The 22,500-nt window shown below is 43.7% G+C and overlaps 1 protein-coding gene across 1 annotated transcript in view; it reads left to right on the forward strand.

The window, feature by feature from the left end:
- epha3 (eph receptor A3) overlaps positions 1-22,500 on the forward strand; it is a 197,778-nt gene that overhangs the window by 167,169 nt on the left and 8,109 nt on the right. The window contains exons 13-16 of the mRNA XM_080753798.1: positions 1,836-1,897; positions 10,265-10,474; positions 14,296-14,445; positions 15,213-15,406. Coding sequence (XP_080609924.1) covers positions 1,836-1,897; positions 10,265-10,474; positions 14,296-14,445; positions 15,213-15,406 — 616 coding nt within the window. The remainder of the gene's footprint in view (positions 1-1,835; positions 1,898-10,264; positions 10,475-14,295; positions 14,446-15,212; positions 15,407-22,500) is intronic.

Raw genomic sequence — 22,500 nt, forward strand, 5'->3', positions numbered from 1 at the left:
GCCATGTAACTGTACAAATAACCAGAGGAGGTGGAAAGCGTCTGCTTGGACTGTGTGTGGCGTGTGTGTGCACGTGCGCGTGCGCACATGTGTATACTCTATGTGTGGCGACTGACGTGAAAGTGACAGCTATCAAGCTGAAGCCACGGTTTAATCTGCCATCTCTCATCACATGGTTTAAGCCATTTCGATCGGGTACGCAAATCTGTGTAATGTTAGATTTGAATCAATTTAACCATTATTTTATGCTTTATTGAAAAATAGCAGATATACTGTAGATCTGCTATTTTGGAGAAGAAAAAAAAAACATGATCATTTTGTGCAAGTCTTTGAATGTTTTTGTCCCGATTCTATAAATGTCTTTTAAATCCTTCTTCTAAATCAGTGGTTCTCAAACCTTTTCATGTCAAGGACCCCCAAAATTACATGTTTTTGGCCACGGACCCCCATCTCAAAATATGTAGTTCCAGGGACCACCCAGAAGCAAATATTTGAGTTACAAATGTTCGTTTTTAAAAAGATATATTCAAAGACTAAAAATCATGATTTTTCAAAAATAGCAGATCTACAAACTTGCAGCACTGCACTCAGTGCTACGCTGTGAGCTTGTATATCTGCTATTTTTCAATAATTCTAGGCCTAAATGGCTTAAATAATCCACTAAAACCCACGTCATGTCAAACCATCATCAGCATTTCACTTCATTCTGGCCGATTTCTTAAAATAAAGATGCTGGTGACGAACGATATCTTGAAGTGTTCCAGTAGAAAAGTAAAAAAGAGTGTCGATACGGAGAGGGGAAACTACTATGTAGGCAACAACATAATTATGATTAGTTTTATGAATTTAAGTGGCAGTAAAGAAACGCTAATTGGACCCGAAGGAGTTTTATTGTTTTGGGGGGAAATAGTGAAATCGCCCTACAAGCTCACGAGAGCCGAGCCTGTCGCAGCTGCTTACTGCAGCGTCTTCGTGACATTTCATCCCCCTGTGTCTAATTATTGATCACATGTGTATATTGGTATTTTTCCTCATTTTTGGTGTTCCTGAAGTGGCTTCTCATAGTCTGGCAATAGTCCAGAAATACAGGAAATAAGCTTACATTTCTAGTCCCAAAGATGAGTTTTGTAAATAGAGAAAACGTCCGTGATGATAAAAGGATTAGACGTAGGTGGGGCAAGGGTCAAGGTCACTTTGACCTAACAAAAGACATTGGTTAAAATCCATTTACATCATCTGAGTCTGGACTTACTAGGGATGGGACGATAATCGATAGTATCTTTTATCGTGATAAAAGAAACACTCATCGTATCATGGAGATTTAATTTATAGTGATATTGTATCCGTCATGCACTGGGATCAATTCACCTTTTATTTGCCGAGCTGCATATTTTTTCCTTTTTTTTGTAAGATTTGTTTTGGGGCTTTTATGCCTTTATTGATAGGACAGTTAGACTGACAGGAAATGGGGGGAGAGATGGGGAGTGACACGCGGCAAAGGTCGTCTGGATCGGGAATCGAATATATGTGGCAATACCTAAGTGGTATGTGCCTGGACCAGTAGGCCACTCTATCAAATGTCTTTGTCAAAAAATAGTCAATCTGCTTTTTTTGGGCAAATGTTCCACCCCAGGATAATGGATTTTGATTATTGCGATAATATGATAAATCGCGATTTATTTTGTCACAATAATTGTGATTTGACATTTTCATATGGTCCCATCCCTAGTCTGGACAGACACAGAGGTAAAGGGCAACTAATTGGAGGAGGCATACTATAGCAGAGATACAGTATTGTCTGGTGTTTAAATGTGTTGTCTCCTCTTGTCGTGCAGGCAAACCAGTGATGATCGTAACGGAGTACATGGAGAATGGATCACTGGACAGCTTCTTGAGAGTGAGTATAACTGAAGTGCACGAATGCACGCCCGTGGGCACACGCACATGCACACCCAGTCTCAATAAACCAGCTGTAGCCACATTACGTCTTCAGTCCAGATTCTAAAGTCTCTCCGTCTCATGCGTAGAACTCCGCAGTCCTAGTTTTATAAACACGAACAGTAATGTATCTCATCATTTAGTCTAGCAGCACAGAGCCCAAAGCAAGGGATTTACAGTCAAAGCCTTACGTGGCACTTATATCTAACTGCAGTGGTGGATAAGTAACTAGTAGCCTATGTACTGTACTTTAATTTTTTTACTATGGAGTAGCCTACTTCCAATTTCTAACAATTTTACTGTACTACATCTCAAAGTCAAATCTTATTGTACTTTCACTCCACTGTAATTATTTGAAAACTTAAGTTACTAGTTTCTAGATTTTGATGATTAGTTATTACAAAACCACTTCAGACCTATATACAGTATATAAACCTACTGTATATACGTTGGCAATTTGAATATTGTCAATCTACAAGCTCACGACGCATTGTGAGCTAAAGCGACACGTTATGAGCTTGTAGATTTATATAAAAAAATATTTTTTATACTTTTAATAATTTGAAAACGTGTTAAATGGGCCTTTTACTTACATTACCATTTCTACAATAGGGTACTGAAACGTTTACGCAAGTCAAGAATGTGAGTACTTCCATCACTGCTTGGCACTCCTACTAGACTGGGGTTGTGTTTTTTTGGCAGACAGCCAGGGGGGAGCATTATAGGCGCTTTTGTCGCCGAAGTCACTGGAGAATGAAATAAGTGGATATTAAAAGAGCCCCTCCAAGATATTTCACTGGCTTTTCCCCCATTCAGCCTTTCAGCTCTGAGTAAACTGTGGTTTGGAATGCTGTTCTTTATAATGCTGGCTTTCAGAAATCACTCGCAGAGCACTTAATTAAAAACCGCTGCGCGCGGATATGAGTCTCCTCCTGGAAGGAGTGTGATGTTCGTCTCTCTCTCTCCCTCTGGGTATTAAAACACTCAGCCAAAGCAGAGATGACATAAGAATTACTTTTGAAAAGGTTCAACCTGTTTTTGTTGAGGCTTTTGTCTGACTGCAGGCAAATCCGCTTTGTTTCTCAAATCTTTTTTATCCCAATTTAGTCGCTAGGCCGATTGATTCCTCCCCACACACAACTGTGTGCCCCCACCGGGAGGATGTAGAGTCCCGGGACCTCTGCGGTGGTCAAATCAAATCAAATATTTTTTTTTGACCATTAGGGATGGGACGATAAGCGATATTATCGTTTTTCGTGATAAAATAACACTCACGATAGTCGTATCGTGTAGATTTAATTTATTGTGAAATCGTCCTCCATCATGCACAGAGATCAATTCACCTTTTATTTGCCGAGCTGCATATCCGGTACCATTTAAACCCTCTATTGGTAAAGCGTACTTATAATATACGTACTTAATACAGTCTTTTTTTTTTTTACTCTCAACCAAATCTCTTTGCAAAGAAATAGCTGATCTACAAGCTCACAACGCATCGCAACGTGGCGCGTAGTGAGCTTGTAGATCGGCTATTGTTTAGCAAATGTTCTGCCCCAGGATAATGGATGTGGATGGGGATCTTTTGATTATCGCGATAATATCGTAAATCACGATTTCTTTGGTCACAATTATCCTGACATGAAATTTTCATATCGCCCCATCCCTTGTGACAATCCACACTGTTATTTGCAAGTGATCAGATCAGATTTGTGTATTTAGACATTGCCGAAAATAGCCAATCTAGAAGCTCACAACACGTTGCGATGCTGAAGATCTCGCAAACATCCTATGTTTAGCCAGTCCTAGAGCTCACAAGATGGTGTTGCTGGGACAAAGAAAGGTCGATAACAAAGTCGATTTTCTCCTGATAAATAGCTATTTCAGTTTCCGAGTGCAGGGAAGATTGTGTGGCTTGTGACGATTGGGTCCAATATTTAGTTCAGTGACCACAGGGCTAAAGAATGCCAGTAGGGGCGAGATCATTTAGCGACCTACAACTGGGTTGCAACCTGGTCGGTAGTTTTCACCGACTGGGTCGCTAAATCTACCGACTGGGTCACTAAATCTAAACTACCGACCAGGTTGCAACCCAGTTGTAGGTCGCTAAATGATCTCGCCCTCTCTCAAGAATGGTTCAGAAGCTCCACCCTGCTTCTGGTCCCCTAAAGAGGTGGAAGATACAGGAAGTAAAAGTTAGTCTCGCTCCTCTATTCGTCTTTGGCGATGCAACATGTTGTGAGATTGTAGATTGGGTATCTCTGGAGAGCGACTCAGTATAAAGGCCCTTTTCCACTGGGCGCGATAATGATAAAGATAACGATAAAAAATATTGTTTTCAATTGAAGTGGATGGGTCGGCGGGCCGGTGTTCCGACAACCTAACCTTAACCCTAACCCTAACCTCAGTAAAACTAACGCTGGTGAATGCTAACCTGGTGAAATGCTAGCCTGCCGACACTGGTGAATGCTAACCTGGTGAATGTTAACCGGGTCGGACCAGCGTCGGACCAACGATAAAGCCATCATAATTGATGTGAACGCCGACATATCGTTAACGTTATCTTTATCAGTGATAAAGAACCTTAAATCGGGCTTCAGTGTCTGAGTGTCCAATCACTTTTCAATTGCTGTAGAAAGAGAAGAATTTTTTTTTTTTTTTTTTTTTACTCGACAAAGCTAGTCTGATTCCAATCAGGACAGGGCCAGAAATGAAGTGTGATTTGGAGTTGGTCAGTGTGTGAACACAGAGCAGAAAGACAAACACGCATCAAAGCGACGCATCAAAGCGACACGTGTTACATTGACCCCGGGATCCGACATGACGATTCTCTGGAAGCTTCCAGCGCGTCCAGGTCCTACAAACATTCTCCCCCGCGCGCCTCGCTCCAATTAGCCAACCCAAAAACACATGCCAAGCCTCGACGCAAAACCAACAGGGGGAGGGGGGGGGGAGCGAGAGAAAAAAAGGCTCTAAATCAACACGCGGGGCCCTGGCACGAGAGCCTGTGCTGAAAGCGTCAGACTCCGCTTTTAGCTCCTCGTCTATTTTTTCCACAAGCGTGCACAGCGCGCTGCACAGCGTGTCGCACAGCGTGGCGAGCGGCTACAGCCTGCCGCGCTCTCCCCGCTTCCTGTCACGTTCTGTAGGCCTGCGCTTCATCACCGGAGACATGGCGTAGGCACACACACACACACACACATATGCACGCGCACGCACACACACACACACACACGCACGCACGCACGCACGCACGCACGCACACACACGCACCCACACATAGACACTCGCATGCACACACATTTATATTACTATATTTGAGAGGACATCAGCATTACAGGACGGTGATCAACTGAATTGCCACAGATCCACTATTTTCTGTGGAAACTTCTGGCCCCTAAACCTAACCTTTAATACCTAAACCTAACCTGATCCTAATCCTAATCTTTTTTGTAATTGAAAGGCTAACTATTAATGCTAAAATTGTCCTTACAATGTCTTCTACTGCTGTAAACTTGTGGTATTAACACAAGTACACACACACACACACACACACACACACACACACACACACACACACACACACACACACACACACACACACACAGAAGGGGTGCACACAGACATATGCGAGCATGCACACACAATCACAAAACCACATGGCCACCCGACGACGCAGACATGCACGCTGTGCGCACCAAACACACACACACACACACACACACACACACACACACACACACACACACACACGCTTGGAGTGCGGAAGCTTTGAAGTGAGTGTAGCAGGTGGGCCGGTCGGTCGGTAATTAGTGCAGACAGAACAGAACTGGAGGGGGAGGCACACTCCTCCTTATGCTGACCTCACAAATGTGTCCGTGGCTATTCTTTTTATTTTGTTTGTTTTACCCACCATTATAATGTTATTAGTTTGATCATAAGACCCTATAACTGATACTGAATGTCAGTCGCCAGATGTTCAGATGACACAGATGACACAAAGCGTTAAGGACCAACATTAACTGGACAAATGAGTGGTGGAAAAAGTACTACATTTTTACATGAGTAAAAGTATCAATAATGCAATGTAGAAGTACTCAGTTACAGTAAAAGTTAAGTAAAAGTCCAGAATTAAAAATTTACTTGAGTAAAAGTATGAAAGTGTTGGCATCAGAATGTACAAAATGTAAAGTAAAAGTACAAAATGTTTGAAAATAGCAGATCTACAAGCTCACAACACGTCACAATGCGATGCGTTGTGAGCTATTTTCAAATAGCCACGGTATGCAACAGAGTCTTATGCACACCTAATCAAAGCTTAGCGATGGGTGCGTAGGCGGGGGTCAACATCATTTCAAACATGCACAAGAAGTACATAGGACCCGCACACCATGGTGTGTGGGTCCTATGTACTTCTTGTGCATGTTTGAAGAAAAAAAAATAGCCACGGTATAAAATAGGGCTAAAGTGGTTCATGTATGTTTTATAATATAATTATTTATATCTGCAAAGTAACTAGTAACTAAAGTTTTCAAATAAATGTAGTTGAGTAAAAGTACAATATTTGGATCCGAGATGGAGTAGAAGTAAAAGTATTGGAAATACTCAAGTAAAGTACAAACAACTCAAAATTGTACTTAAGTACAGTACTTAAGTAAATGTACTTAGTTACTTTATAGCACTGCAAATGGAGTTACAGACCTGTAATGGTCATTTAGGGCTAGCTCTATGTGTTTCTCTAGTCATTTTATATGTCCATGGCAAAAATAGCATTTTGACAAAAACGTGTGCGTGTTCACACTAAAACGCACGCAAACATCATACAGTCATTCATTCATTCATTCATAATATAGCAATCTTATCCAATCAGGAGGGGAAACAAAGATCATCAGCTTTAAAGCTATACTGTGTAAGTTGCTAAACTAGTGGTCAGTAGCGGTAGAGCTTTTTTCGGCCGTTTTTCGCCCGGAGTCGCCGCGGACCACCGGAGCGGCGCCGCAAACCACCGCGACCGATACGAATCCGTGGAGGTGTAGAACGCATGGTAGAACGTAATTTGCTGGCCAGGATTTGGGGATTAAGAGGTTAAGAATCCTTCACCATGGTAAACACTGTAGCTGAGCGAGGCCACTTCCTGAAGACACGGCAGATAAGCTGTGATTGGCCGGTAGTGTATCATGTGTGTATGATCCGCGATGTGATTGGCCAATGTATACACAACGTATACAGATGATGCAGATGACGTTATTTTTCCGCGAAAACCGGACCCCGGCCAGGATCATAGAAAGCATATAAAGAGAAGGCTTTAGAAGCTGAAAATAACGGAGTGGGTGTTCTAAAACTTTAGCGATTTAACAGTTAGGACAATTTTAAGATTTGTTTTATAAAAAAAGTTACAAGGTATAACTTTAATTTTTATTTTTTGTATCTGTATTTAACCATCTGAGCAAGCCATCTTCTGGGTCAATTCAGGAGAAGCAGTACTCCTTTTAACGCAGAGCATCGTGGTATTGCCTCAGTCCAAGCTACGGCACCACAGGCACAATCTCTATCATGTCTTCACTGCTCACTCACTGTAATGGTGTTGTTTTACCAAACATCATCATATCCTTCCAACCCCAAGTGATGGGAAAGCTCGTGAGCTCTCCTCTATGAACGCCAACAACAAAGCATCACAGTCTGTTTAGCATTTGATTGTGTCTCCCTCGCCTCTCGCCATCTGCCCTACATCACTGCAACATCAGTGCCACAGTTTGTTTTCTTTTTTTATGTCCTAAAGCTAAAAAACTAAATAAAATCCCCATAGGATCCCCATAGGAGATCTTCCAGATCAGTGGTTTTCAACCTGTGGCCCGGGGCCCACTTGTGGGCCGTGAGGGTACTGCAAGTGTAGCCTGGTACCAGACCAATCTGCAGAATCTTGCAGAGAAAATACATAAATAAAATAAATCAATCGGCTACGCAGTAGGGATGGGACGATAAGCAATATTATCGTATATTATGATAAAAAACACTCACGATAATCGTATCGTGGAGATTTCATTTATCGTGATATTGTCCTCCGTCATGCACTGGGTTCAATTCAGCTTTTATTTGCTGAACTGCATATCCGGTACCACTTAAACCCTCTATAATTGGTAAAAGGTACTTATAATATACGTACCTGATATAGTCTTTTTTTTTCACTTATCAAATGTCTTTGCCAAAAAATAGCCAATCTACAAGCTCACAAAGTGTCGCTTTGTGACACGTTTTGAGCTTGTAGATCTGCCATTTTTTGGCAAATGTTCCGCCCAAGGATAATGAATTTTGATTATCGCGATAATATCGTAAATCGCGATTTCTAAATTTTCATATCGTCCCATCCCTACTACGCAGTGATATTTGACGGCCAAGCCAGGCTTGCAAGTGGGCTCCAACTAACTGGCAAAACATTATGATTTTGATAATGATAACATAATATTAATACATTTTAAAAAGTGTTTGGGCATTTTTTACTTTACAACTGTGATACCGATAAATAGGGACCTCCGATCCAATTAACTATTTGTCGGACACAAATAAACATGCCCTGAAAATGCACACAGCCGCAAACTTTCAAGATTTTTTCAAGTGGGCCCTTGACCCAGAAAAGGTTGAGAAACCCCTGTTCCAGATTAAAGCTGTGAAACTCTGTATCCAATCGCTGCAATAATAGATGTCAGTGCCTGGATATATAATAGGAGATGTAGTATATTTGCATGTGATTTCCATACATGGTGCCGGTGCGCCGCGCTCTGAGATTTCACACTGAAGTTGGGAGGCGACAGGCAGAATGTCAGAGGTTACGATGAAAGGTTAATGACAATTTCTGTGGTCACTGAATGGAGAAAGGGTTCCGCTGTAGGAAAGGTCACAGACATGCACGTGTGCACGCGAGAGCGCGCACACACACACACACACACACACACACACACACACACACACACACACACACTCTGTGTGATGTCTGTTAGATTTGTGATGATAAAACATATTTGAACCATCTATTGGATTCAACAGTTTCTTTATTTCCCCTTATTTGATTTATCGCTCTGTCTCTCTTTACTGGCATACCATCTATTGCTCCCTCTCTTTCCTCACATGTATATTGGTTCATCTCTCTCTCTCTCTCTCTCTCTCTCTCTCTCTCTCTCTCTCTCTCTCTCTCTCTCTCTCAATTCAATCTCAATCCAAAGGGGCTATATTGGCATGAGAAAACACACGTTTGCATTGCCAAAGCAACAGTGGAACAAGACAGTCAAAACAAAACAACAATTTACAAATTAAATGTGTGTAAACATAGCTGTGTTGCATTGAAATGTACAGAAAACTATAGTATTTTCCAAAATAATTGTGCGTTTGCTGTCAGAAAAAAGGTTTTCTGTTTTGTATGTGTCCAGTAGACCCCCAGGTGTGGTTATAAAAAAGGCCCGAAAAACACAGATTTAAGGACATCATACAATCAGCCCCTCCCCTTTTACCATACACCAAACACTGTGGGTGTGGCTAACTTCAGCTGGGTCACCACCCACCTGACAACCAGGCATACTTAATGAACTGGTGGGTGTGGCCACATAAAAACATCATTTTAACGTCTATGCATTTGATTACAGTATTGATGTTGATGTATTGATGTATTACCTTGCTTATTGTATTGATGTATAACCTTGCTTATTGTAAGTCGCTCTGGATTAACCCATTCTGAACGGGTACACTATATTGTGTATCATTATTTTATGCTTTAACTATTGAAAAATAGAGCTTGTAGATCTGCTATTTTTGAAAAATCATGAAAATTTGAATTTTGACCCGATTCTATAAGTGTCTTTTGAATCCTTCTAAGATTTTTTGAAAAAACCTATGTTTCTATGTCAGCAATCTGGCCAGCCATCGTCAAAGAAAAGGTCCTTTCCACTCAACTGGAGCTCAGTTAGTCTGTTCTTGAGACACTACTATGTCAGTGGTGCTCAAACCTTTTCATGTGAAGGACCCCCAAAATGATATTTATTTGGCCACGGACCCACATCTCAAAATATCTAGTTCCAGGGACCACCCAGAAGCAAAATTTGAGTTACAAACGTTCGCTTTGAAAATACATAATATTCAAAGATTTGCACACATTTTCACGACTTTTTCAAAAATAGCAGATCTACAAGCTCGCAGCGCGGCACTCGGTGCCGCGCTGTGAGCTTGTATATCTGCTATTTTTCACAGGTTAAAGCATTCACAAATTTTAGGCCTAAATGGGTTAAGAGCGTCTGCTAAATGCCTAAATTGTAACTTCTCTCGCTATCTCTTTCCGCCGTAGAAACACGACGCTCAGTTCACGGGCATCCAGCTGGTGGGCATGCTGCGTGGCATCGCGTCGGGCATGAAGTACCTGTCAGACATGGGCTACGTGCACAGGGACCTGGCGGCCCGGAACATCCTGGTCAACAGCAACCTGGTGTGCAAGGTGTCCGACTTTGGCCTGTCCAGAGTGCTGGAGGACGACCCCGAGGCCGCTTACACTACCAGGGTGAGTGGCTGTAAATGGTAAATGGTGCATTTATATAGCGCCTTTATCCGAGGCGCTTTACGTAGATTGGGTATTACATTCACCCATTCACACACACATTTATACACCGATGGCGGAGGAAACCATGCAAGGCACCAACCTGCTCACCGGGAGCAACTAGGGGTTCAGAGTCTTGCTCAAGAACTCTTCGACACAACTCCTGGGGGAGCCCGGGATCGAACTGGGAACCCTTCGGGAACCCTCTGTGTTCTAATGACGGTTTCTTCTACCCTAAATGCCTTCTAAATAATATTTTAGTATTAGTATTAGTTCTCAAAACCTTTTAAATCAAGGACCCCCCAGAATTATATGTATTTGGCCGCCGACCCAATATCTCAAAATATTAGGCTATGTATCAGGGACCCCCCAGAAGCAATTTTTTTTTCACTTTAAACAATATATAAGATTTGCACACATTTTCTGGATTTTTCAAAAATAGCAGATCTACAAGCTCATAGGGCGGCACTACATCCGTTCTTTAGTTCGGGTCTGTAGAAAAAAACTTGTTTTGACCAAAAACGCAATCATGGGAAAATAATCTGAGATAAATGGATTTTTCTAATTCTGATAACAGTGAGCCAGACCGAGAGTTTTTTTTTTTGGGGGGGGATGACATAATTTCTGGTTGTATCTGTCTCCTAGCAACCTGGCACCGCTCATACGTTGACCAAGAGCGCCCTCTAGCATAACCACAGAAAATACCAACTTGGCGTAGATCACCGGCAATGGCGGCGAAGTGTTGGAAGACATAGACCTTCGTCAATGGCGGTCAATAATGGATAATTTAATATGAATATTAGATGAATAATCTATCCCTACTATAATCCCTCATTATCGGTGAAAATGTTCAGACATGTGCAAAGATTTTTCAAAGTAGTGAAAATAGACGATCTACAAGCTCAGAATACATGGCAATGGGATGCGTTGTGAGCTTTTATATAGGGCATTTTCAGTGTTTATGCAGGACAATGTGGTGACGCGCTGGCAGATACTACATAAATAAAAATGCTCAGAGATAAGAAGACCAACATAAATCCAACCCCCTCTGTGTGTGTGTGTGTGTGTGTGTGTGTGTGTGTGTGTGTGTGTGTGTGTGTGTGTGTGTGTGTGTGTGTGTGTGTGTGTGTGTGTGTGTGTCACACAGCAGAGAAATGACAAGCATCAGATTAGGAGGTCAAGGCAAGGCCTCTTCAAGCTCAGTGTGTGCTCTGTTGGCTTTGTTATTTATACAGATGAGAGGACATGTTTGTCTCTGTGTGTGTATGTGTGTGCGTGCGCGCGCGTGTGTGGGTGGTGTCATTTCATGTTTATATTGTGGTATCTACAGTATATGTATGTCTCTTTGTGTGTGTGCGTGCGTGCGTGCGTGCGTGTGTGTGTTTCTGTATGTGTGTGTGCCAGACCAGTGCGTACAGCCTCAAACACAGTGTAATTGCTGCCTAGGAACCACTTGTCAAATAAACAGAGTGAGCTGCTGCCTCCACGCATGAAACACACAGCCTAAATGAAGACAGTTTCATATACTGATATATACATAGGGTTGCCAACCCTCCCTTGAAATAAGGAATCGTCCCGTATTTGGAAACTAAAAGACTTGCCCTTTATTGCAGTGTTTCTCAAACGTTTTGATTTCAAGGACCCCCCAGGCCCCCATAACGCTGAGAATGTAACAAATGTATTACACTGTCAGAGTTACAGTTCTGTAAGGGTCCATTTGGAATGGAACCCCTGCAGGGTCCCTGGACCACACTTTGAGAACCACTGCCTTATTGAATGGATAAGTGACTCACTTTGATCCTTGTATGTTCGGGGAACCAAGCTTATACATATAATACAGGTTGTTATAACTTAAACCCTATAGACTTAAACTGGACCTGAGTTATCTCTGTGCTGTGATTTTATGACTACACCAAATCGTTTCTTTGGTAAAAATAGCAGACGTGTTGTAAGCTTGTAGATTTGATCTTTTTGGTCTAATTTAATACAAAATCGATATATAATATACACACTGTGAGATCTCCGCAGGCGGGTCCCTTGTTTGATTTTCAGGTTTGCCACCCCAGTCTCAAAACGGGTGTCTCAAAGTAACGAGACGCGTTATGACGTTGTAGATCGGCTAAGAGATTTGACAAATCTTGACAAATCTTCTCTCGCGGGGGTCCCTGGCTCGAAAGCTTTTCAAATGGGTGGGGTCTGTGGCCAAGTACACATCAATTTGGAGGTCGTTGACATGAAAATCTCTGAGAAGCGCTGACGTAACGGACCCAGCTGCTTCTTTGTAGCGCGTGCAGGTTTGCCAGTGGCGTAGCATTCATAATGCTGCGTGATGCTTAATTTATTATGCTCTGCTGCGCCGAAAAACAGGCTATTTTAGCTGCGCGACACCGTCGTATAAGGAAGTTTGAAATCTGGCTTTACTCTGACAGGCATTCTTTACTTAGTCATTTAAATTGGCTTAGTGATCTGTGCGTGTGCGTGTGCGTGTGCGTGTGTGTGTGTGTGTGTGTGTGTGTGCGTGCGTGCGTGTGTGGGGTAGTGGGCTAGCTAGTTAAGAAGTGGGTTTTGTTTCTGTGAGGGCCGTGTCTTCACAGAGCGCCAGGCAAGCAGCTGTGGGAGTTGGCCGCTCACTCTGCTAGCTTTGGCTCCTTCTCAACCCCTCCCCTCCCCTCCCCTCCCCTCCCCTCCCCTCCCCTCCCCTCCCCTCCCCTCCCCTCCCGGCTGTGGAGTGAGCAGGAGGCAGGTCTGTGCCTGTGGGTGGGGGAGGGAGGAAGGGAGGGAGGGAGGAGCAGCAATGTTCTTTTGTGGATGCGGGAACGAGCTCACAGTCGACAGAACAAACCACCCCGCCGAGGGTACATTTTATCATCTGAAAGCATCAATACTACGATGGATCTCACACCAACAATACGAGCATTGTAATTGCAATGGGGCACTCCGGTGGTGCGACGGGTAAAGTAGTTGCACCACCACTGCGGAGTCTATAGGGGTTCGAATCCATCGCAGAGCTTCCGTCTTTGTCGAGCGTCAATCTATATATGAACACAATAGGCCCACAATAGGCCCATGTGGCTCAAATGTTGCGCCAGGTTGCGCCAGGTCATCCAATGATCCGTGGGTCAGCGGTTCGAATTCCCGGCTCATCATGTCCACATGTCGAAGTGTCCTTTGGCAAGACACTGAACCCCACATTGCCTCCAATGAGTCGGTCGGTGTCAGCTTGCCACCATTGGTGTGTGAATGTGGGAAGTGAGGACGCTGGCGTCGACTGTTTGCCACTTCACCTCTCAATGTATGAATGAATTAACCATTGTAAGGCGCTTTGAGTAGGCTACTTAGAAAAGTCAAGCCCTATAAAATGAAATTCATTATAGATACTGTAGACAAGGGGTCTTCAATGTTTTCAGGCCAAGGACCCTTTAGTTGTGAAATAGATGAAGCAGGGACCCCCACAACCAGTTCATAGATTCCATATAGTTTCATCGTTTGACAGCACGATCATCAGTGTATGTTGGATTCATGTCAATTTGTGTTTTCAGATAATATTTAACCACTTGAACCGTCAATACTTAGTAAACTTGACCTTTCACTCTGTACTTGGTCTTCTATTTTTGGCAACATTTCTCAGAATATGGACACAAGGGTCAAGTGGTTAATAGGACCCCCTGTAGTAACTCTGAGGACCCCCTAGGGGTTGAAGACACTTGCTGTAGACAGACAATCATTGACCTATTATTTGCCTCTCTCTCTCTCTCTCTCTCTCTCTCTCTCTCTCTCTCTCTCAGGGGGGTAAGATCCCCATACGGTGGACGGCGCCCGAGGCCATCGCCTACAGGAAGTTCACGTCGTCCAGCGACGCGTGGAGCTACGGCATCGTGCTGTGGGAGGTGATGTCGTACGGAGAGAGGCCCTACTGGGAGATGTCCAACCAGGACGTGAGTATGATACGGCCTCCCGTTGCCACGGGATACCCCAAAGTGGGTGCCGTGGCACCCTAGGGTGCTGTGATGCCAGTCCAGGGGTGCCTCAGAATAATCTGATGACATTTGGAATTCATCGATATCACTACATCAATATCACTTCACTATCCTTAGTAAAACAGACCTGATTTGCACTGTATTTGAGTTCGTTTTCCATCTGCAGCCAACTCTCTTCCTCCAAAAATAGCAGATCCAAAAGCTCACAACGCGTCGTGAGCTTGTAGATCAGCTATTTTTGGTGAACCTTCCTCCCAGAATACGGATGCTGGGGTTCAAGTAAAGGCCCAAGTATAGTAATAAGTTATTTTCAGTGAGTTCTGTTGGAGATTTCTCCAGTATTATATAAGATTCCAAAAATGTACAGTTTAATTCAGGGGTGCCGTGGATGAAAAAAAAAGGTTATTTACAGGTGCCCTGGGTCAAAAAAGTTTGAAAACCACTGCCCTAATAAACATTTCTGCAGAGGGGGGAAATGAGGCAGACGGTAGTTTAGTAAATGTAGTCATTTCCAATATATTATGGGTCTCTAATCTCCTAATCTATGGGCCCCCCTCACAAAAGTACAGGGTCCATCTGAAAACCCATGCGGAATAAGGTCTAATTTCGCCCCTGGTTCCGTTTGTACACTGTCAGAGTTAAGGGGAGATCTTGAAATGTAAAAGTTTGAACTACAATAACCGTGGTGTCTTGGTGTCTTTGTTTGCGTGCGTGCATGTGTGCAGGTGATCAAGGCGGTGGACGAGGGCTACCGCCTGCCCCCGCCCATGGACTGTCCTGCTGCTCTGTACCAGCTGATGCTGGACTGCTGGCAGAAGGAGCGCAACAACAGACCCAAGTTCGAGCAGATCGTCAGCATCCTGGACAAGCTGATCCGCAACCCCGGCAGCCTCAAGATCACCGCCAACACCACTTCCCGGTAGGCCCGCCACGACCATTCATTGATCATTGACGTACAAATGTACAATTCGCAATTAATCATAGCTGCCAATTCCCTCCTGGATTCGGCTGGAGTCTTCCTGTTTGGACCATTTTCTCCCGGATGACGCCTTCATTGTCATGTCTCCTTTATTTATCGATTATGCTGAATTATTATTCGAACAATGATTTCAAATAATTGATCATTCGATTTAGGCCTATTGATATGTATTTGTCCACGGACTCCCGTTCTGAAAATATTTCGCGCCCGGGACCTCTATACAAAATTGGTGTATTTTAAATGTTTCAAACATATTCCAAATATTTCACATGTATTTAAAGATTTGTAGATAATAGCAGATTGTGAGCTCTTTTATCAGTTTAAAGTGGTTCAACTGATTTTGATGCTATTAATAATTATTTTTTTACTGGGGACCCCCTGCTTTTTTGGGCCTTGATTTCGTGGACCTGTCTGCTTGTTTCTCTCCCAAAACCTGGTAGCACCGCGGTGGCCCGCTGTGGTATTATGGAGACATCAGTGCTCATCAGGTTGACTAATGACTTGTTGAGAAAGTGAGAACGAGCCCCTTGGACTCTGCACGTCATTTACCTGATTGGCTTTTAACACAGAGAGAGCGAACACACTCACACTTTGCGTGTGTGCGTACCTGCCTGTGTGCGTGCACACGTGCGCTCACGCGCATGTGTGTGTGACTGTGTGTATCACACAGTGGGAACAGCTGCCCTGGGCTCAGAGCACCTCGTTTGTCTCCTGGCTGTCCTGACTTGCTAATGGAAGCCCCCCAACCATCCCCGCCACCCCCCACCCACACACACACCTCACACCCCCACTTGCCCAGACAAAAGCCAGGGAGTGTACCTGGAGCATCTTGTGGAGGAGTATAGGGAGTATACTGTGAGACCCCCGGTGTGTGTGTGTGTGTGTGTGTGTGTGTGTGTGTGTTTGGGGGGTCCCACGGTGCCTATGGGAGAAGCCTCACTGCCTGGTCCAAGGCCCTGGCTGACAAACTCGCATTACGGGGACAAGAGGAGCCTATAGACGGGGTCAGGGTGTCACTTAACCCATTAGATTAAGACCCCTAGGCCCATTCTACCGCAACGTGGTCGGTAGCTTTCAGCGACCGGGTTGCTAAATCGAACGACCGGGTCGCTAAATCGAGCGACCGGGTCGCTAAATCACCGACCGCGCCGCTAAATCGACCGACCCGGTCGCTAAATCTACCGACCTGCCTGCAGTTTTAGGTCGGTAGATTTAGCGACCCGGTTGGTACATCTAGTGACCCGGTCGGAAGATTTTGCGCCCCAGTCGGTCGATTTAGCGACCCGGTCGCTCGCTTTAGCGGCCCGGTCGGGAGGTTGCGTCTGCAGGTTAGCCTACTGAGGTAAGGTTACTGAGGTTAGGTTTAGGGTTAGGGTTAGGGTTAGGGTTAGTAGCCCGGTGGTCGGTGGATAAGCGACCACCGGTCGGTGGATTTACCTACCCGGTCGGTGGATTTAGCGTCCCGGTCGGTGGATTTAGCGTCCCGGTCGGTGGTTTTAGCGTCCCGGTAGGTCGATTTAGCGACCCGGTCGGTGGTTTTAGCATGGTTTTAGCGTCCCAGTCGGTCGATTTAGCGACCCGGTCGCTGAAAACTACCGACCACGTTGCGACCCGGTTAGGTCGCTACATGATCTCGCCCTCTCTCTTTAATAGTAATATTAAGTAACGAGTAACTAACATTTTCAAATAATTATAGTGTAGTAAAAGTGATATATTTGCAGTGTAAATCTAGTGGTGAAATTGAAATACTCAAGTAATGTAAGAGTAACTCAAAATAGCGCTTAAGTACAGTACTTCAGTAAATGCATGCACTGTACTGTAGTTACTTTCCACCACTGGTGGTCAAAGACTAATTAGGGCCAATAGGAGCGTAGATGGGGTGAGGGGGTCACTTCATGTTAGCTGGGAGCGATGCTAAGGGCTTGACTTGAATACATTTGTAACTGTCTGTGTTGGTGCTTTCTCTGACTGGACGGTCGACAACCCCGAAAAGTGGGACGTGACTCATTCTGACACGACACACTTATGATTGATAGAAGCATGAGTAGCAGTAGAGGCTTAGAGCAGTGGTTCTCAACCTGTGGGTCGGGATCCCCAGGGGGGTCCCCAAATTATTTTGGGGGGTCCTCAGATGTTTAGCTAAATGTTAACATTGTTTTCTCACTCAACAGTAAACAAAGTAAGTGTATAGAGGGTATGCACATTTCTAAAGTGACAATTTAAGGACTTTTTTAATACCTATAAAATGACAAATTAAACATTGGCCAAATTGTCAAATATTAGAGGCAGAAATTGTGAAAATAGCCGATCACAATTTCACAATAGAACCGTGTTATACAAAATTTTATGCATCAACTCTTAGTGCTCGTCAGGGTGGGGGGTCCCCAAAATATGTTTATTTTGGGGGTCGCGACCTGAAAAGGTTGTTCCGCCCCGCGCCGCACGACGAGCGCTCCGGTTCTCGATCTAACTGATTCTCGATCTAGCGGTGACATATACACTAAGGATGAACCCCAACTTCACTGACAGCTTGTTCTGTCCATCTTAACATCCATACAATACTGAACGTATTGAAGAAAGTGATTGTGCTTCTGGCACAAAACAGTTACACTTTTTGGAGAGGAGCTCTTCTCTTTTGTTCCTCCTGGCTTTGTCTGACAACCCCGGCAATCGAACCAGGGCAAAGGATCAACTGTTACTTTGCGTTAATTTACGGAAAATAAATAGAAAAAATTGAATGCACTAAAAGTTTAAATATGGAAATTACAATCGATTACTCATGTTGAGATTGTGCAGTCGGCACGCGAAAGACAGATGGAGGGTGGATGAACGGACAGGGAATACAGCACAGCACCGGGCCCACAGTAAACCCAGCAAGACACCCAGCATTCCTCTCTCTCTCTCTCTCTCTCTCTCTCTTTCTCTCTCTCTCTCTCTCTCTCCATCCCCACATGTGTCTGCTTAAACCCCCCCCCCCCACACACACACTCACTCCTCTTCCCGTATCTTCTCCCGGTCTCCCTCGCTCCCCCTGAGAGCTGTGATGCTGCCGCCCAGCCCCTGTTTATTCCCACGTCAAAGAAACCAGAGATTGCAGAGAGAGAGAGAGACGTGTAAAGGGGAAGGAATCGACACTCACAACCACCACCCATCCTTTTTCTTGACCCCTTTGTCTCTTTTTTTTTTATTCCTTTTGGTGGGAGGAAAAGATGTTTATAATCTCTCTCTCTTGTTTTGCCTTTTATCCTTCTGATTGTATGTTGTCTACTTTTCTTTGTGTCTGGCAAGCATGACGCATGAGTACACAAGAGGCTTTGAAATCCCCCACAACTCCCAACTCTCACTCTCTCTCTCTCAGAGGCGTCAATTGGGTATGGCAAGGTATGGCAGCTGCCATACCTTGGCTACAGGGGAAAAAAATCAAATGTACCTCTTAAAATGCATTCATCATGCCTGTTCGCGCGCGTGGAAGACACCAGTCATGTTGCCATACCTTAGGTTTTGCTGAACTGATGCCACTGCTCTCTCTCTCTTTATCTCTCATTGCCGCAAGGAGCCACTCAGACAGTGTCGAAAATAAGAAAACAACAAAGGACACAATGGAAATGATAGGAGATGAAGGGGAGAGGGAGAGACAAGGTCATCCGCAGTTTATATCGCTCAGCCAGGAGGAGGGGGAGAGGAGAGAAGAGGGGAGTTGAGGAGAGGGGAGAGGAGGAGAGGAGGAGAGGGGAGAGGAGGAGAGGGGAGAGGAGAGGAGAGGAGTGGAGTGCAATTTACAATTTAGGCATTTAGCAGACGCTCTTAATCCAGAGCGATTTACAATAAGCAGATAATACATCAATACAATAAGCAAGGTAATACATCAATACATCAACATCAGTACATCAAATGCATAGAAATATCAATAAAAAAAGCACTTAATCAGTAATTGTTTTTATAAAAAAAGAAAGAAAAAAAAGCTATCTAGCTTTCATGTATGGTCAATTGAGATAGGCGAGTAAGTGCTATGGGCGAGGGTTAGGGTTAGGGTTAGGGTTAGGGTTAGTAGCCCGGTGGTCGGTGGATAAGCGACCATTCCTCAGTTTGGGGGCCAGGAGGGCGAATTGTCTAGGACGAGTGGATTTTTGTCCTGGGGTTTTTAGCGAGGGTTCTGTCAGCTTCCCTTTGTTGGCAGATCTGAGTGAACGGGAGTAGAGTAGAGAGGAGGGGAGAGGAGAGGAATGGAGTACAGGGGAGAGGAGAAGACAGCAGAGGAGAGGAGCGAACACAGGAGTCAGTGGCGCCAGTAGAACTTTCCAGATCAATAGGCTTTCATCATAGATGAGCAGTGTGTTCCCGGGCTGACATCTTGTCCCAGAGTCTCACCTGCAACCAAAATAACCTATTCTCTCGTCTTTCATCTCAATCTTTGTTTCCTTTTCCACAATCCCTGCTTCGCACACTATATCACACCTATATCCTTCCTCTCTACTCTCTCTCACCCCACCCCCCTCTCTCCACACAAACGCCGGTCTCTCCACTGCGTCCTGGGGAACCCATGAGCATGCCTTGGAGTTTTTTTTTAACAGGACTTTTTGTTTCAATCAAAGATTCAATCAATGGAGCAGCACACATATGGACACGCGCCTACACACACACACACACACACACACACACACACACACACACACACACACACACACACACACACACACACACACACACACACACGCACGCACGCACACACGCACACTCGCACACCCTCTCATCTGTTCTCTATTTATATGATCTCTCCATTTCTTCCCCTGTCTCTGTATTCGATATTCCATCTTTTTTTCTTTGCTTATACTGTATCTCTAGATTGCGTGTTCGCTTGTCATTCCGGTCAGATGTAGCTTGTTAGCGCTCTGATACTGTAGCATCCTGTCCAAGGACCAGTGTTCATCTTACATGCACCGAGGGCTGCAAGGACGTCTCTGTTTGACACTGTTGTAAACTCACTTCCATTATTTCACACACACATGATCATTTTGTTGTAGAAGATAGTGGATTTATCCCCATCATGACTCTTATGTAGAACAGTGGTTCTCACAGTGGATTCCAGGGACTCTCAGGGTTCCTGGTGGGTCTACTCTGATAGCAATCAAATGGAACCAATATTGGACCTGTTAGAGTCCATTAAGGGGAGACCTTGAAATTTAAAAGTTTGAGAACCGTTGTTGCAGAATATCATTGACTATTGTAATATGCAAAATATCAGGACATGACATAAAGGGAGAGGTGAACGACATATAACATGCAATTCTACCGCAATTTGACACCAACTCTCTCCACTGACAACAGATCTTGCACAGACATGACAGCCAAGTTGAGCCAACCTTTTCACACTTCCCCGATCTTTCCCTGTAAAGTAATTTCCCCTCTCCATTGTTGTGCCTGATTTGTCTCCATTGAATTGCCACCCAGGTCTGACATGATACCATTTTGCACCTGGCAAATGTTACGATACATTTTAAAGAAATGAAAATTAAGGCTTGGACTTCCCACTGACTTTCCACTGAAGTGCCAATGGTCAGATGTCGCTTCACATCTGCTATTGAGGCTGAATTTTCACCTATTATGACTTGGCCAGAACAGAGATGCTAGCAGTGGTGGAAAAAGTACTCAAATGTTTTAATATTTATATAACTGCAATCTGTTACAAGTAGAAGTCTGGAATTCAAAATGTACTTGAGTAAAAGACCTCAAAATCTACTTAAAGTGCCAAAAGTAAACATACAAAATGTTTGAAAATAGCAGATCTATGCGACACGTTGTGAGCTTGTAAACCGTCTATTTTTAAATAGCCTAGGTATAAAATAGGGCTAAAGTGGTTAACGTATGTTTTAAATATTATAATAATGTATATCTGCAAAGTAACTAGTGACTAAGTTTTAAAATAAATGTGGAGTAAAAGTACCATATTTGGATCCAGGATGTAGTGGAGTAGAAGTAAAAGTATTGGAATTTGGAAATTCTCAAGTAAAGTACAAATACCTCAAAATTGTACTTAAGTACAGTATAGTACTTAAAGATGGGGTGCCATGATTCTTTTCCCTCCTAAAACATGATGATCGTTATCATGGTATTATGATTACACTAGGAGGAAGACTTTTTTTCCTAAAAAAAAAAGTGGTTTTGGTTACCGAAAGTGTTAGAATTATGTTTTTATGTGACCACACCCACCAGTTCATTATATGCCTGGTTGTCAGGTGGGTGGTGACCCAGCTGAAGTTAGCCACACCCACAGTGTTGGGTTTATGGTAAAATGGGAGGGGATGATTATATGATGTCATTAAATCTCTGTTTTTCGGCTGGGCCTTTTGACTCAGAGGCTTTCAGCTCTCAGGAATCAACAGCAAATACATAGGGAAGATTTGCATATTATAACCAGACCTGGAGGTCTATTAGAGTAATGTTAACTCCATAGACACAATCATACAAAACAGAAATAGTACAAAACTATGGCACCACCTCAGATACTTTACACCATTGGACGCTATAGGCTTCATGTGGTTATGAACCCAGAACCAATGGAAACGCGATACAATCGGGCCCATTCCTCATTGCCACAGAAAGATGAAAGAAAAGGAAAGTGCTTGAAGGTGCTGTGGATCGATTAGCATGCAGATACTACTTTATCTCTATGTTTGCTCCCCACCCAGATACAGTAGGTTTTTTCTTCATACTGATACAGTTTCAACATTGATGAAACTGAGCCATTTCATGACCATTGTATGACCTTTGTGGTGCAATGAGATGTTTACAAGGATTTTGGCTAGTATCTTCAGTGCTCATTTCCCGTTTGCAGAGGGGAAAGTAACTAAAGTAGGTCCTATGTACAGTACTTAGAAGGACAATTGTGACACATTTCCAATTTTCAATACTTTTACTTCTATTCCACTACATCCCAGAGGCAAACACTGTATTTTTACTGCACTACAATTATTTGAAAACTTTTGTAACTAGTTACTTTGTAGATTTTGATTATTCCTACAAAACATACAGTACAT

This window comes from Nannobrachium achirus (genome assembly GCF_963921795.1).
Source record: "Nannobrachium achirus genome assembly, chromosome: 22".
In the NCBI taxonomy this organism is placed as follows: Eukaryota; Metazoa; Chordata; class Actinopteri; order Myctophiformes; family Myctophidae; genus Nannobrachium; species Nannobrachium achirus.